General features: G+C 36.1%; 1 protein-coding gene across 3 annotated transcripts in view; it reads left to right on the forward strand.

The window, feature by feature from the left end:
- The first annotated feature begins 2748 nt into the window (after window positions 1-2748).
- The window catches only part of LOC139461049 (endoplasmic reticulum aminopeptidase 2-like), a 50048-nt gene continuing 35071 nt past the window's right edge, over window positions 2749-17725 (forward strand). The window contains exons 1-2 of one of the 3 annotated variants that reach the window (XM_071242558.1): window positions 2786-2843; window positions 14857-14975. In XM_071242558.1, the coding sequence (XP_071098659.1) occupies window positions 14897-14975 (79 nt within the window). In that variant the 5' untranslated portion in view covers window positions 2786-2843; window positions 14857-14896. Of the gene's footprint in view, window positions 2844-14856; window positions 14976-15150; window positions 15190-17725 lie in introns of those variants that run through there. The other 2 variants (XM_071242559.1, XM_071242561.1) reach the window with 2 other exon arrangements.

Consider the following 17725-nt stretch of genomic DNA (forward strand, 5'->3'; position numbering starts at 1 on the left):
GCGAGGTCAAATCACGCGCACCTGTCCAGACGACAAATTCACAGCCGCAGGAAATCATCGACCGTCTGTAAGCCTATTCGAATAGAATTGCAGATTGTAACGAAATAAAAATAAATTTACTCATTGTTGACATTTCAGATGAAATATCAAATAAGAGTTGAAGACTTGCAATAGATTATCATACGATAATCGAGAGTACAATGTACATCAATAATTTCTAAATCTAATATTGATATTAGATCTAATATCCATGGCAGAATGTTGGAAATACGGGCTGATAATATATTCATTTTTTTTAAAGAGATTACTAATGTGTATTTAATTATATTATATGTGCATACACAATTGGTTATCAATTATCTTGTACAATACAGCATTTACTATGTACATTAGACTTACAGAAAATACTATTTCAGCAAACCAATCACAGCGCCATTATCACAGTTTCAATGAAAGGAAAAACAAATCGAAATCGAACTTAACAAGCACAGCGTATCCATAAGCTGTTAACCCAATACAAAAAGGTATTTCTGTTGTCATTGTAGAAGTTATGTTGATGTTTTCAGTAATTGCATTGTGTTTGTATCGCGTGTACCATCGACAGAAACAGGGGCCGAGCTACCACATGTGGAACTGACCTTGACACAATTTGTTTACAATATGGCGTCAACTCACGTTAGATGTCGTGGCCACACTTTTGAAATCTCCATTTGCGACAAAATGTGAAACAGTTAGGGCAAGTCACTCACACGGTCAGGTAGTTTGAGCAATCACACATGACTCTTAGTCATCTCGTATGAAAAAAGTAGCAGTTATTTGTCTGAACGGGCGAGCATGTTGGACAACCGGCAAATAAGAAATAGCGGTACAGATATGATTCGAACGTGCCCTGTCGATCACTTAAAAAAAATCGGGGTTGGGCATTCAATGTTTAGATGTGATCATGAACTTCCTGCCCATAAATATATTATACCACCTTAATATTAACGATTATAGCTATCTTTCCATGTCTATGATTTGAATATTTTCTGTAATTTAGCATCATAACCAAAAAGACAATCTGCACTGTCGTTTCGTCTCTAGCGCCGTGCTAAATCGCCATGATACACAGTCGATAAACATATGCAATACTTGAACAAAAAAACTTCCGTGGCCAACTAAACGTTAGTACTCTTACGCCAGTAACTGTACAGTGAGGACAAGTAAAACTTTCTGACCAGTCAGATCAGATTTCTTTTTCATATTGGCTGTCTGATATAATAATAGTTACGTGTATGTGACATGGTGCACTATAATAAAAAAAATTCATTCGCATAATGTTCAACATTGCAGAAAAAGAACGAGAAACGCGGTAACCACTTTACTTATCTCGCAATCCGCAGAACTGCATAAAATATGAGTTACACGATATTAACGCTGAGATAATTAGCGTGATGATGGTTATAATTTCATTCAATGAACGTTATAAATGTAATGGAAATACACTGTCGTCTTCTCATGTGTACCGACCATTCCGCCATTACCGATAGTCGATAGAAATATACAAAACGTGTAAATAAACTTGTTCGGAAAGGAGTGAACAGAAATTTATTTATGTGAATAAGTAGATCTATACAGTTGTGAGACACATGTCTTTCTGACCACTCTGGTCATATTATTTCTAATGAACAAGGATTTCTGAAAATATTTACGTGTATGTGACATGGGTGCATAATCAAAATTCGCCATCATTCGCTTGGTGTTCAAACATGGTAGAGAAAAGCCGAGAAGCGCGGTAGCCACTTTACCAATCTCTCCATATTTCGTAATCCGTAGCATTGTATAAAGTATGAGTTACACGATGTTAAAGCTAAGATGATTGGGATGATGATGGTTATAATTTTGACTGTGCACTCAGTGTTTGGTATCTAAATTCACGGTTTACAAAGGGCATTTTCTCGGGATCATATATGGTCCCTTGGCACTATGCGGGTGTGAATAGTGAGGGACCACATATGGTCCCGTGGCACCAAGCGGGTTAAGGTTTGAAACACAACTATGATCAAATACATGGATGAAGGTATATTCGTAACCAAACTTATTCGTAGCCATGGAGAATTCGAAGACACCCCCTTCTCAAAGACAAACGTCTTGGTGAACTCGTAGACAACAGAAATATAATTGGGAAATAGACTTAAATATTGATTCATTGCATCTACATATTGAACTTTTACTATCATGTGAATAACCATTTCTTGATTCATTTTTAGTCACCAGCAAACAAGTGTGTATACTTTATTCTGTTTTATAAATTGATGAGAAGAAAGTAACTTATATGCATACCTATTGAAATGAAATGCTTTAAGAAATATATCTCGGCACAAATAATGCAGTTTGAATTTGTTCTGAAAGCATCATTCTAAGCACTTATTTGTTCTTCCCTGCATACTAACTCGTATCATTGCGGGAGAAGCAAACGCCCTACATGGCCTATTGTATTCACTAGAGGTCTCCATGTTGAACAGTACATGGGTTATCTTCCCCTCAATTTTCATAATTAACGCGATAATCTCAAGAGGATTTCAGTTATAAGAGATAAAATATCTGAATGATTCTGAATGTATTTGAATATATTGAATACGCTGTGGGCTGTATATTTAACATACTTTACAATTAGTACAAATAAGAAACAAAATTAACTAATGGTAAAAAAGCAGAGTTATTATGTAGAGTACATCACGTTCGTTTTAACACATTAGTCTACCGATGTAAACAACGTGAAGCACACAGCAGTAAGTAACAGCCGATTGCCACCCAGACAACCATGTCGGACAACGAAGTAGAGGAGGTGTCTTTCCTTCCGGGTGAGTGACTACATTCTAGAAATCTGACAGTAGATATTAGGTGTTTATTTTTGTGATGAGGACGGAGCTTGCACGCCTGTCGGTGTCATTTTGACGGTTGACATCCTAACTGACAACCCAAAAAAGTGAGCTCGTTATCATTTATTGAATTGTAAATGAAGTACTTAATCTAAGTCTGCACATCGGAAACTGCCAAACAATGAGTGAGTGAGTGAGTATGGTTTTACGCCGCTTTTAGCAATATTCCAGCAATATCGCGACGGGGGACCCCAGAAATGGGCTTCACACATTGTACCTATGTCGGGTATCGAACCCGGGTCTTCAGCGTGACGAGCCAATGCTAAACAATGAGAGATATGTCATCCGTACAGGGGCTTGGAGGGGGTACTCGGGTCGGGTGGGTCCTGAGTACGACGGGGGACCCACACGAGCCCCCACACTGACAGTCTCGGGACGCAGTATCATCGCTGATACAACAGAATTGGTTCATGTGTGTCACTCTATTGTCAAACAACATGCAAGGTTCTATGTTTCATCAATTGCTTCACATAAAAAAGTGTTTTTGTTGTATATTTTCATCAAATATTGCGACATGGTGAGTCCCTAACATGCTCAAACATAATGACTTGGTGTAACTTTTGGGTATTTAAGGTACCTTTTCATGTTATGTAACAACCACTGACTGAGCATTACTACCATGTTTAAAGGACTGGAGTGAGTGAGTTGGGTTTTAACGCCGCTTTAACCCCCTGGATGCCACAGGGACATATATGCCCCTCCTCTACAACCCTCACTTTGAAGTCGAATAAAATTCAAAATACATCACCCACACAAATGCACTGTACAGTTTTGAATAAGGTGGGAAATTGCCTGTTCTGTGATATCATCCACTGGCATTTTAGGCCAAGCAAAAGTACTGTAAAGGACCTCTGAAAATTAGGTACATCGTAAATGTCGCCATTTTTTACACATTGCTAAATCACCACTCACAGCGTTATTTACAGCATGTTTTGAAATCTAAATTTCGGATATTTTCTCGAAGAAATTAATTTCAAAAATAGCATATTAGTGATCACGGATATCTGTCTTTTATCAAATCACCAATGAACATTCCAAAACGTCTCCGATAAAATATGCAAACACAAACGCCGAAGTGAACTTTCCGCCGGAAAGTATTTACAAAATTACGTTTCAGGTACACCAGTAATGAGACGCCTGTAACATCATGTATATTTCAAACTTAGCTGTGATAGATAATCCTTGAATTCCTCATACATTTTAGAATCAAATGACCAATGGTCTTTGTCACCAATACAAACTGCCTTGATGAAATCAATCAAAATAAATTAGGTGTGAAAACGAACGCTGTGCTCGAAAAAATTCACTTGTTTGAAATGTAAACAAAGCAAAATACAGATTTCACACAGCGTAGCATTTTCTCCTATTTTGAGCTATCCATTCGTCTATTCGCTCAAAATGATATCATTCGTAAATATAGGCCACAACATGTATGAACGAACCTTTGATAATTTCCTGTTTGTTTGAACATTGTTTACATAAGAATTGATAGGTTTATAGTGTAGAATATGATATTTATTTCCTTTGGAAAAGTGTGCAGCATGTATGTATTTCTTGGGATGTGTAATAGTAAATATCAATATTATAGTTCATATAACCAATATCCATGAATAGCCGTTTCATTATATTTTATAACTAAAACTGAGTATATTACTGTAACAAAATTAATATTTATCGTTAAAATATATGCCAACATTTCTGAAAGATTGTCTTGGTCTTGGAATTGTTTTTTATGTTGTTTGTGATATCTAACGATTTGCCAGGTGCGCATCAGTCACAAACAATTTACGAATTATTCCTCTCGTTTTGCATTATATAATCAATGGGTCATTCTTTTTCAATATTATGGTCACAGGATATTAATTGTTTACTTTATTTCTCCAAGAATTTTTAAAGGTATAAGAAATAAAACCCATGCCAGGTTCAACCTTATACGATTATCCTGATTATTCTAAACCAGCCATGGCGTCAAAGGGAATGGTGCTATTTTGGGGGTATTTCATTACATTTAACGATAAGGCTGGTGCTCTATTAATAATGACGCAACATAAGTCAAATTACACTTACACAATCAGGAGGATGTTGGAATCTAAGGACAAAGTTATATCTTAGATAGGGCCATCCATTTATCTATTACCTCTTTTTTATGAAGTACGATTTCATCATTTCTTGTGGGGTTTTTTTCATAACTAAACGTAAACAGTTTCAATATCGATATTTGTGTTGGAATAGTTTGTTTCCTCGTGAACAAAACACCACGAAAATATATTGTCCTTACCCACAGCTAATTCTCACCAAGTGACCTGAGTTACAATAAACTAGTGCTAAGAATAGCGGAGTTATGCCCACTTTTCTTTGTACGTGTGTATCCATTCTGTCGCCTTTTGACGTCATAGAGAAAAATCAGTTTTCGTCATTTATGGCATGTTATTTTTGGCATTGAATGTATATCGTTATACATACGCATATAACTCCATTTGATATATAGTTATGTTGTTTAGATATTAGGCAGTATTTTGTTTGCTCACAGTTTCCATAAAGCTTCTCAATAAAAAAAATCGTCGCACAGTACTTTTATGGGTGTATGATAAAAAGCCGAGAAATTTACTGTTTTTCAACGCAGAATACATTCTCGGACAACATTTAGAAGTGTCTTTTTTTAAACCAGTTTAATATTTGCAGTTAAATTTACACCATCAAATAGGAAATATGATATTCTCTACCTCTGCGTAATTTTATAGCCAGAGGTAGAGCCAGTGCCGCGTGAGCGCAATTCTTGCACAACCTTCACTTTTCCGATCTAAGGAAAATGTGTATCAGAAAAAAACTTGGCATCCAGAGGGTTAAACAGTATCAATAGTTATATCACGGCGTGTCAGCTTAATGTGGGAGGAAAGCCTGAAGTTATGCAGGTCTCAGACGTTTACCACTTCGGTGAAACCCACGAGCACCAGTATGGTGCTGACAAAAAAATAGAAACATAATTGGGGTGAACCAGGATTCAAACCCACAATCATAGGTTTCTGGCGTTCCCAAGGGACGCAACTCTACACAGCGAATCGCGTTGCCTTAGACGACTGGGCCACCTGTGCCCCCTTGCAGGATTGGAAATATTTCAGTTTCCTTCATCTTGTTCAAGTTAATCAGTCAACACAAACACACTCTCATGACATCATGCACACATATCTCTGCAGTGAACTGAAATCAGATCAAGCGTTGGTGTGTTTGTTATCTGCAAATATAAGGGACTGCCAGCCCCCTTTTGGTAAGGCTCAGGGGTCTTATTTAGAAGGCATTCAGGACTCAGCAGTGTGGTATGTGGAACACAAATAGAATCATATTTGGCACACAGGCTCAGCATTTAAAAAAAAATATAATGGTGTACGACTGTGCTTATAATTTTCTTTTATATACTTAAGTTTTTCAGAATCTAACATCAAATCTCATCTTTTTATTCCCTAAGAACGAATTCTATCAGTTTTTGCCTGTGATTCACATTCTCCCTTTGAATTCTGACGGGCTTTTGAGATTTGTGTTAAGTAGTATTCGGGATTCAGGGGTGAGCAAATGAGACTGTGATAAATAAGATGGTATTCAGGTTCAGGATTCAGGAGAGAGGGGTTGGCACCCTCATATAATCAACAAGAAACAGTTCAATAATCATAACAAATCAACTCAAAGTGTCAGTTGTACAATTCCAACTATATTATGTTTATTGTAAGCATTTGTTAATGAATCACTATCAAATAGTGATGATACCAAGTGTTGCGAAAAAGTGAGCGTGTCATGCCCCACCAGTGGCACCATCAGGAACCATGCAAAGTCAGTTGTTAAACTGAAAAAACATGGGAACAATTCTGCTACATGTCAATTCATTTGTCACTGATGCGTTAAATTTGGAAATGTTTGAAAGCTTTCCTAAGACCTCGAATGCTGTAACCCCGATCAAACAACTTTTGAGCAAGAGTCGTATGATGCTCTTTGAAATCTTTGTAGAAAGAGCATGCCTGATTGTACATCAAAAGTTGTGAAATGTAAGACAACAAAGCCGGAGCTACAGGAATATTCCTCAACATAAAGGGAAGGTTGACTTGTTCCTGGGGTATCTAACTGTAAAACTAATGTGATAGCTGCTGAATGTAGCCTGTGAAGTAAGAAAAAAACATATCATTTTCTGGTCATGTTCTGTAATGTTTTCGTTGTTTTTGAGAATTGCTCAAATTTACAGCCTTTGTTTTCATTGAATGGGTATTTTGTGTATCTATGTAGTATGTGCTGTCTTTTGAAAGTATGAAGTCAGATGTGAAATTGTTATGAAATTGTTCAGTATCAGTCAGATTATCAGATAGAAGCATTCCTACCAAACATTAATGCTTCTCATGAATCACATCTGTTGACCGTTGGTGCTCTCATTTGCCTTGAACAGTTTGTTAACAGTTATGTAAAAACAGTTATATAAAAAAAAATGTGCACCACCTCACATGATGATCTTGTAAATACTTTCTTGTGGCCTAATCATTCAACATTAAGAAGTTCAGATCCTTTTTTCTTTTCATTTATAAGATATGTTTTGTGCCACATCCTGGTATACTGCTGGGGCTGTACAGAACACAGGTTGCACAATACTGGCCTGAGTGACAGCTGGTACAACAGGATGTATATACTCAGCACCTCCCTGCAATCAATCGTATGCCAAACTGAAATAAGCTGTTTTTAATATGGTTGAAAATCATCTTCCTAATAATGCATATGTGGCACCACATATCCCCATTCACATACAATATGTGGCACCGCATATAACCAATCACATACAAGATAAAAAGCTGTTTTACATATGTGGTAGCACATATCCCAAATCACATACAATATGTCTCACCACATATCCCCAATCACGTACAAGATAATAAGCTGTTTTACATATGTGGCACCACATATCCCTAATCACATACAATATGTGGCATCACATATCCCCAATCACATACAATATGTGGCATCACATATCCCCAATCACATACAAGATAAAAAGCTGTTTTACATGTGGCACCACATATCCCTAATCACATACAATATGTGGCATCACATATCCCTAATCACATACAATATGTGGCATCACATATCCCCAATCACATACAAGATATAAAGCTGTTTTACATATGTGGCACCACATATGCCTATTCACATACAATATGTGGCATCACATATCCCCAATCACATACAAGATATATAGCTGTTTTACATATGTGGCACCACATATCCCCATTCATCTACAATATGTGGCACCACATATCCCCAATCACATACAAGATAAACAGCTGTTTCACATATGTGGCACCACATATGCCCATTCACATACAATATGTGGCATCACATATCCCCAATCACATACACGATATAAAGCTGTTTTACATATGTGGTACCATATATCCCAAATTGCATACAAGATATAGAGCTATTTTACATATGTGGTACCACATATCCCAAATCACATACAAGATACAAAGCTGTTTTACATATGTGGTATCACATATGCCAAATCACATACAAGATATAAAGCTGTTTAACATATGTGCTACCACATATCCCAAATTGCATACAAGATATAGAGCTATTTTACATATGTGGTACCACATATCCCCAATCACATACACAATATAAAGCTGTTTTACATATGTTTGTATCACATATCCCCAAGCCTAGTAAATAGATAGAAAAAGTTGGTAATGTAATAGCGTAAGCAATTGGGGATCTATATATTGATGATTTTATTTGAATTTAATCAATTTATATCCACTAGTTTTTTACACTCTTACCAGATGGTAGAAGAATAAACTATAAGTAACCTCAGCAGAATGATCCTGGTCACTGATACCACCGAGATCACGCAAATCTTACTTCAATGAAATTTGTTCCTTTATGTGAACATGATCATCCCAACCATTGGGCAGAGGACACAAGAGATCCTGCCAGTGGCTCCGTCACTCAGAAGGTATGTTTCCACGAGATTCAGCTGTCATATTCAAAATGTCAAAATTAAATACCTTGTCATTATGCCATTGCTGGACCAGGCCTGGGCAGTCAGAATACCGTGTTCATCTGTGTACTTACTGAGGATGCATCTAAATGTAAACAGATTTAGCACTTGAGGTGATTTATTTGTGAGTGTTGCAAGATGTTACAATGTATGGTTGATACAGCTCATCTTATGGACTGTTTATGTATTTGTATTTATGTATGTACATTCAGGCATGTGTCAGTCCTACCATGCATTCATGCTTGATGAAACATACTCTGTGCATGCTCTTACCATGCATTCTTGCTCTTGGTGAATCGTATTGGTTAACATTGATGTGCACAGCTATCTCAAAAAGTTTGATTAAAAAATATACTTTGATAAACAATAGGCCTCCATTTTCACATGTTTGAAAAACATTGATGAAAATTATTTGTTTGTAAACAAATTATTATAAGATTTTATTATTATCATCATCATCATCATCATTATTATTATTATTATTATTATTATTATTTGATTGTTGCTTTATCTTGCATATTTACAAATTCTCATCTACATAAAAATGAAATATTGGATATGAAATGGATATGAAATGAAGCCCTGATAATATGTGTGGTTTACATAGTTAATAGCTTCCTAGTTTGACATGTGGAGACTTGATGTGTTGGAGAAAGCTTCATTTAGGATTTTATCTATTTATCATTATAATGACAAGTTTATAAATGCTATGTTTCTCCTATCCACAAGCTGTGACAGCTATACAGTCAGAAGCACTTGTCGTAGGTTGTGTGTGTGTGTGTGTGTGCTTGCGTGCGTGCGTGCCTGTGTGTCAGATATCTTAGTTGAATATCTCGCATACAGCTGTCACGTTTTAACTCGTTCAGCACAACTGTGTTTGTACAATCATCTACATTCAACATGACAGTTTGATTTCCATTTTAAACTTAAAGTTATTTTGGACCATCATACTCACATTTACTCAAATAAATCAGGTTTAGAAAATTATTTTTATTTACTTTAGTCCAAAGAAATAATCTGCTACAGAGTTACCACTTACCTAATGGTAAATAGAGAACCTCACCCATGTGTGTTTTGATATTAAAGGGACAGAACTTTGACGGTTCTGTGCTTTTATAATTCAAACTTGAAATAGTTTCCGAGGGTGACGTGACATACCAAATTTATTTTTCAAAACTATAGAGCTCCGCACAGCGAAGCTGACAATGCAAGCGCTGCACAGAGTAAACTGGCTTCAGCAATGTTATTTATTAGAGGCAAATTTTTTATAAAGTGTGTTTGTTTTTCTCATGGCTGAGAAACTACAAACTACTAATTGCCCGATTAAGAAGCCAGTGTTTGTCAAAGCCTACATTACAATATAAATATGCCTCGGTCATATGAAGCCAATCACTCTCCTACATAGAGTTCCTTGTGGCCAGCCTAGTACCTCGGTCACATCTTACACAGTCCATTCATGTGTTTTTCATCGGTTTCATTTTGGCGTCTACACATTTAGATAAACAGAACTTTCATAGAGAGAGTATTCCAAAACGTGAAAAGCTATTTCCGTTTGCATATTTATCCTTATATTATAATCTTCAAAGCCCTATGGCGACTGTGCGATATCGTCACTTTGATGTGTAAAGATATATTGTCAAGCACCTAACCTTTGCTGTTGGAGTAGCATATCTATATAATTATGCAAAACAATATGTAGAGCACACAAAAAGGTTTGCATAAGACCTGTCTGTTTTTATGTAAGATATCATCATTATGTGCAGCCTCTTGAAGGATGTTGATAAAGTGTACTTAAAAAATATTTAATCAAATTTTAATAATGATGACTTTCCTCAATAGAATCCAACTTTAGAAATGTCGGACAAGTCCATTTTACAAGCAGGTGGGTTAAGTTTGGTATTTCCCGCATATTTTTACAATCCTCATGTCGATTACCTATACTTTTTTTCCCAGTACTGATTGTCATATCTAGCCCACTTTTTGGATGCAATCGTTCGGCCATCACATTTATCTACGTTACTAGCCCAGAACCACTTACTAGACACTTCCCTCTCAAAAGTAACGTTGTCCAATATATGACATCATCAAGTTGTGAGTGCATATTTGAATTTCCAGAAATGACATCACGTTAGAACAATGTCTTATCGTGAAATAAACCATGCTTCATTCTTCATTGTCCTTTGCAATTTATCACGTAACTGTCTTATATTTCAGAATCTGTGCTTTTCTTTACGAACAGGAAAATCTTTCTTCTGACCTTTTCAGTTTGTTAAAAGTATTAACCAGTGTCTTGAGTGTAAAGTGTACAGCTAACCAGCATCAGCAAGAGAGAGTAGTGATGCCATTTGATTGTGACATCATGGTAACTGATGTCACAATTGTCTGCAAAGTATTGTAGCCAATTTCATTGTAGTGGAGATATCACTTAATCTGACCTCAGTAATAACTCCTAGGGAAGCCAGTTTGGGATGATAAATGTGGTAGTACACAAGAAAAGTTACTTGTCCTTCCTGAACTTTTCAAGCAGTTTATGTTAACTTTGAACCCTGTAATTTGAATATATTTTCTCAGTAGATTCAACAGTAGCACTTGTCTTTCTTGGTATTTGTATTTGTAACTGTTTCTGCTTTATTTCTCCCTTCTATTATGGCAGGGGAGAATGGAATACATGTGAACCTCTCATCAAGATGCTTAAATGTGCATTTTCTATTGTAAGTGCACCCACAAGAAGAATATCAGTACCTTTGATCCCTCTTAAAATTCAGCAAATGTTTTTTCACCATGATCTAGTTAATAAATATTTGTTATGTTGAAAATTGTGCCTTCTTATTCATTAAAATTGATATTAATACTCTTTTCAATTTGTGAATTGACAGGTTGACTTTGTGAATCATACTATGCATTAAGCATGTTTTTCTCCAGTTTACCCGTGTCAAATACATGTGTCACTGCCTTCATACCATAAACGTTTTGTGTAAAAAGAATTTTTTTCAATGTGTGCCCTTAAGGCACTGGGAACTTGTCTTATCTTATTGATGGGTCAATGGTGTTTTGATTAATTCCCATGTACCTCGCTACTGTAGTTTTCAACTGTAAAAAAATCTACCCTGTCATCATGGCAACAGACATTGTCCATTGTACTGAAGTCTGTAATCTCTACAATTCAAGCTCCTTACAGCAAACAGTGTTTGTCATATAATAGCAGGGCTGGGACGGGTAACTCGGGTACTCGAGTCAGATGGGTCCTGAGCAGGACTACCCGGACCCGTGGTTAGTCACATGATTATGTTGTTTAATGACAAAAACTCACTATAGCTCAATGGTTACACTACAAGTCGCTAATGTTCGCTTTTCTTTTTGTACGATGCTCACATTCCTTTTGCCGTGTATATGTTTGAGTAACGATAAAGCTTAATATCTTAATAATTTTGGCCAGGGCTACGGTAAAACAATTCCCAATTAGACATTTTGTTCCCAACTCTTGAGACCTGCAGTGTGTACCCGGGTAGGGTCGGGTAATAGGCGGTCGGGTACCTGGGTAGTAAATTTGAACTCGTCCCAGCCCTATATAATAGGTAGGTTTCTCGGCAGGATAAAACCAACTGAGTCAGAATTAACCTTTGGGAATCTGGAGAAAAACTGAGATAATTGCTATCATTATCAAAAGAATAGTGTAATATACTGAAAATCAGTGTCTAACTGTGACGTCACTTAGGCATTTTACAAGTTTGGGCAAGTTTGGAGATATAAATTCCGAAACTTTTTTGCGAGAGCTGTGACGTTTCACAGACTCGGGTTAGAGTAGCTTCCCTTTGATAAAGGGCAGTTAGTCTAGCAGACAGACCGATGGATTGCCATGAAATGTTGTTTTGCATATATGTAGTTACGCCATTCTATAAGAAACAGGTTTCAGTTGGAACTATATCGGCTTCTGTCGCTGTCCGGCTGACACATCACTTACCTTCTGATGTAATAGAGATCTATATTAATGCGCACATTCCAGGAAGACTTGCAATGTTTAGGTAATGTTTGTGAGAGATAGGAAGAGATTTTCAAGCCCAGAATTGAAAAATGACATTGTATGATAAAGAGGTTATTGCGCTTGTGTTATTGCCTCGATAAATACAATATTTATTCCTAATACAGGATATTTACCATCCACAAACATATTCGCCTGATAACCTCTACATATTAACATAAGGACATAACTATAGTGAACATGGACCATAGACAGAGCAGCTTGCTGTGGGAAGGCGGGAGCAAGGTCTGGAGGTTCCTGTGCTCGACCAATATCTAAACAAGTTAGACTGTGTATGTTAAACCATAGGGAGGAGTCAGTTGATTATCATGTACTGAGATGAGTCAGTTAAGGATTGCCATTTTGTTTATGATGATATCGTTCGGTTTTCACCCTAATATGTGTAATTGAATGCCACTCAGTGTCCGACCCTGTGGCAAGGGATGCATGATCTCTCTTTATTTCAGCTGACTCGCCTAAGGTGGTTGGTCAACACCCCAGGTGGATTAACTATGTATGTAACTGTGGACAGTCCTCCTTTAGGAGAATGTTCTGTAGTTGGATTAAGAATTAAGGTGACAGGCCAGTTAAGATGGATAACACTTAGACACTAATTAAGAGTTTGCTTGGCATTTATATGGAGCAGTCAGAATAGAGACACCCAACCACTGTGTTGTGAACTTGTTTTCTGGACCTACTACTTTTGTCAGTCTAATCAAGATACTCCCTTGCCACAGCCAAGTGTTTCAGTCTGAACTCATTTGACAGAGGCATTGGTAAGTTAACACCTGTATTAATTTGATAACAGATTCACAAACCCAAAGTTTCAATACATTTCAAAGAAAACAAATTCAACCTCCATTCATTACTCAAGCTAATGTTGTCCAAACTATCATTATGTTACTTGTAAATCAGTAGCACAAATATGAATGAAAAATCAAAATGTGTAAATGACAAGATGAATAAGAAATGAAAAGCATAAAGATTTCAGATGTTATTAAATTTGTGTATTATATTGTCCTCCCCTTCTCTGCACTTAAACAGCAATGAATATAATCAAAACATGCAGAAACAAAAACATACATGGCCTCAAGTGCAGGCAATCTGCATGCTGAGGATGATGTTCTTGCTGTTGTTGCCAGTTATGTTTTTCCTGAGTCAAAGGCTTTTGCAACGGTATTTAATTAAATTTAAATTATTTGGATATATTGTTTGAGAGCTTTCGACAATGGATGATGATATCCATAAACCTATTTTATTTTGTATGATGCCTGACTTATGTACTTCGATTTCGTTGCTACTTACCATGTTCCCAACACCATAAAGCAACATGTTTTCATAAAGCATGTACAAGATAAATTAATATATTCCAAGTCGGAGCTATTTTGATGGTGCGATGTCAGACACATCTTTGATGTGAGAGATGTTATTTACATGAACTCAACTCTTTCTCTACATATTGTCATACACACGCTTTAGAATGTGGACATTCAGATGTAAATGTTGTATCATAAACAACATGAACAAGTTATCTACAAAACATCAATACAAGATGTACAATAGTGTCACATCATTTACATAACAAATAATATATGTTGATTCAACCCTACAAAATGTCAGGTGTAAAATGCATACCTTTGAACCTAATATAATGTATCAAAATGAGTTATCCACCTTCGTACTAGATCTACACCTTCAATAAATCCATGGTCTCTTTCCTCTTGTATGGAATCAAGTGATGTATATACGTATGTATGTCAATATGGGCATATCCCACCTCACTTCAAACATGCACACCATACAGTAGGAAATAACACTGAACATTATCTAGCCCACACCTGTCACTTCCTCGTTATAACGCTAGCGACCTTATTTCCTTTTCTCAGTATAGAGAAAGTTGTCAGTTTGAGGGGACAGCTGTCACCAATGCAATCGTTGAAACACCGTCGGAAGCGAGGGGCCTCTTCTACAATACAGATGGAGGAACGAAGCCTCATTGATGAAGGTTTGTCTATTTCACTTTGACATCAGCTAATGCTGTGTTTGTTTGAATCTCCCCAGCCATGTGTCCTGCCTCACAGAGACATATGTCCACACCCACCATGTGCTTCAGTGCAGGTCCAACACGGCCATGTGTTGATACGTTTTCTACTCTGAAGCTACTAAGATTTGCTATCACTGTCAATATATCCCTATAACTGCGTGTTTGACTTGACAAGGTAATCAATATAAATCTAACACATGTGTCAACATTGCATTTGTTTATGTTGTGTTAAGGGTTTTACAGGTTATCCTATACACAAATGTTGTATATCAGTCAATATGTTCATTCCACTTAATTAACAGTTTCTGTATAATTACATTTAGTGTATTTGGTACAGACCATTTGCATCATTGTTTTACTTGTATACCAGACCATAGAAATTGAAATTAGTACTGAATGGCTAACCTGAGCCAGTTGGCACATGTCTCTCATTACTAATTATTGTCCATTGGATAATTAAATGTACTGACGGACCTTATCTCCCAGCATGATAAAACCACTAAAGAATGCATCCTGTAAGTAGCAATGCCAAGGACAACTTGGTTAATAAAGGGGAGCAATTGATGTGTGAAATGTGTCCTTGGCTTGTAAATAAAATGGAGATAATTTTGTGCCTGTGTTACTTATTGCCTGCATGTTTTATTGATCTTACATTTAAGCACTGTATACTTAATATCAAGGATCCTTGCAGGCAATATGAGGGTCCTCCTGTGAGGTAATGAAATGGTGTAGTGTCTTCATTAAATCATTCCTTTAGAGCCTGGAATGAATCAGGGATTATGTAGACAGTTATGATTGATGGATAAAATAACAGACACCCATAATTGCTCTTTATAAGCTGTAGGAACAATGAATATTAAGTATTGTGCATCCCTTCTGACGAAGTATATTTTTTTTTCTGCAACCATTCTCTCATTGTGTGTACTGGACACACATTTGTGTGTCATGTGAAACTAAAAGCCTGCTGCTCTCAAGCACTATAGTATATTGTCTGTAACCATGACAACAGGTTCAAAGTTAACCAATCACAGATTTAGTATTGTCTATAACAAGTGTCATAGTTAACCAATAACTATGGTATATTGTCAATAACAGGTTCTCAATTAACCAATCAGCTGTGGTATTGTCTGTAACAGGTTCACCAATTACAGATATAGTATTGTGTATAACAATGCCATAGATAACCAATCGCAGATGTATATTGTAGTAACAATGTAATAATTAACCAGTCATGCTAATTTCAGCTGCGGTATTGTCTATGTGAATACCATAGTTAACCAATCGCAGATGTATATTGTAATAACAACATCATAATTAACTAATCCTGCTCATTACATCTGTGGTATTGTCTATGTGAATACCGTAGTTAACAATTCACAGATGTATATTGTAATAACAATGTAATAATAAACCAGTCATGCTAATTACAGCTGTGGTATTGTCTATGTGAACATCATAGTTAACCAATCACAGATGTATATTGTAATAACAATGTAATAATTAATTAATCCTGCTAATTACATCTGTGGCATTGTCTATGCGAATACCATAGTTAACCATTTGAAGATGTATATTGTAATAACAACATAATGATTAACTAATCCAGGTCATTACATTTGTGGCATTGTCTATGTGAACACCATAGTTAACCAATCACAGATGTATATTGTAATAACAACGTAATAATTAACTTATCCTGCTAATTACAGCTGTGGTATTGTCTATGTGAATACCATAGTTAACAATTCACAGATGTATATTGTAATAACAACATAATAATAAACCAGTCATGCTAATTACAGCTGTGGTATTGTCTATGTGAACATCATAGTTAACTAATCACAGATGTATATTGTAATAACAATGTAATAATTAATTAATCCTGCTAATTACATCTGTGGCATTGTCTATGCGAATACCATAGTTAACCATTTGAAGATGTATATTGTAATAACAACATAATGATTAACTAATCCAGGTCATTACAGCTGTGGTATTGTCTATGTGAACACCATAGTTAACCAATCACAGATGTATATTGTAATAACAACATAATAATAAACCAGTCATGCTAATTACAGCTGTGGTATTGTCTATGTGAACATCATAGTTAAGTAATCACAGATGTATATTGTAATAACAATGTAATAATTAATTAATCCTGCTAATTACATCTGTGGCATTGTCTATGCGAATACCATAGTTAACCATTTGAAGATGTATATTGTAATAACAACATAATGATTAACTAATCCAGGTCATTACAGCTGTGGTATTGTCTATGTGAACACCATAGTTAACCAATCACAGATGTATATTGTAATAACAACGTAATAATTAACTTATCCTGCTAATTACAGCTGTGGTATTGTCTATGTGAACACCATAGTTAACCAATCACAGATGTATATTGTAATAACAACGTAATAATTAACTCTTTCATCACTGGCTGCCCCAGAGTTATGTCCCTTGAAACCCTGCAGTCCCTGACACTGACAAGGCCTGTACACTGGCCTCCCTGGCAGTATTATTGGAAAATCACACCATCATTTTTGATGCACTTTTTCTACCAGAAACTTGCTTTTAATATACATTGATCATATACCATTGTAAAGAGGATTAAGTATACTTTAACATTCTTTGTTGTTATTGTCTCTAACCTTTGTCATTATCTAATTACAGGTGTTTACAAGTGAAATAAAACTTGAAAA

Source organism: Haliotis cracherodii, unplaced genomic scaffold, assembly GCF_022045235.1.
Source record: "Haliotis cracherodii isolate W230 unplaced genomic scaffold, xgHalCrac1.p SCAF_14, whole genome shotgun sequence".
Classification (NCBI taxonomy): domain Eukaryota; kingdom Metazoa; phylum Mollusca; class Gastropoda; order Lepetellida; family Haliotidae; genus Haliotis; species Haliotis cracherodii.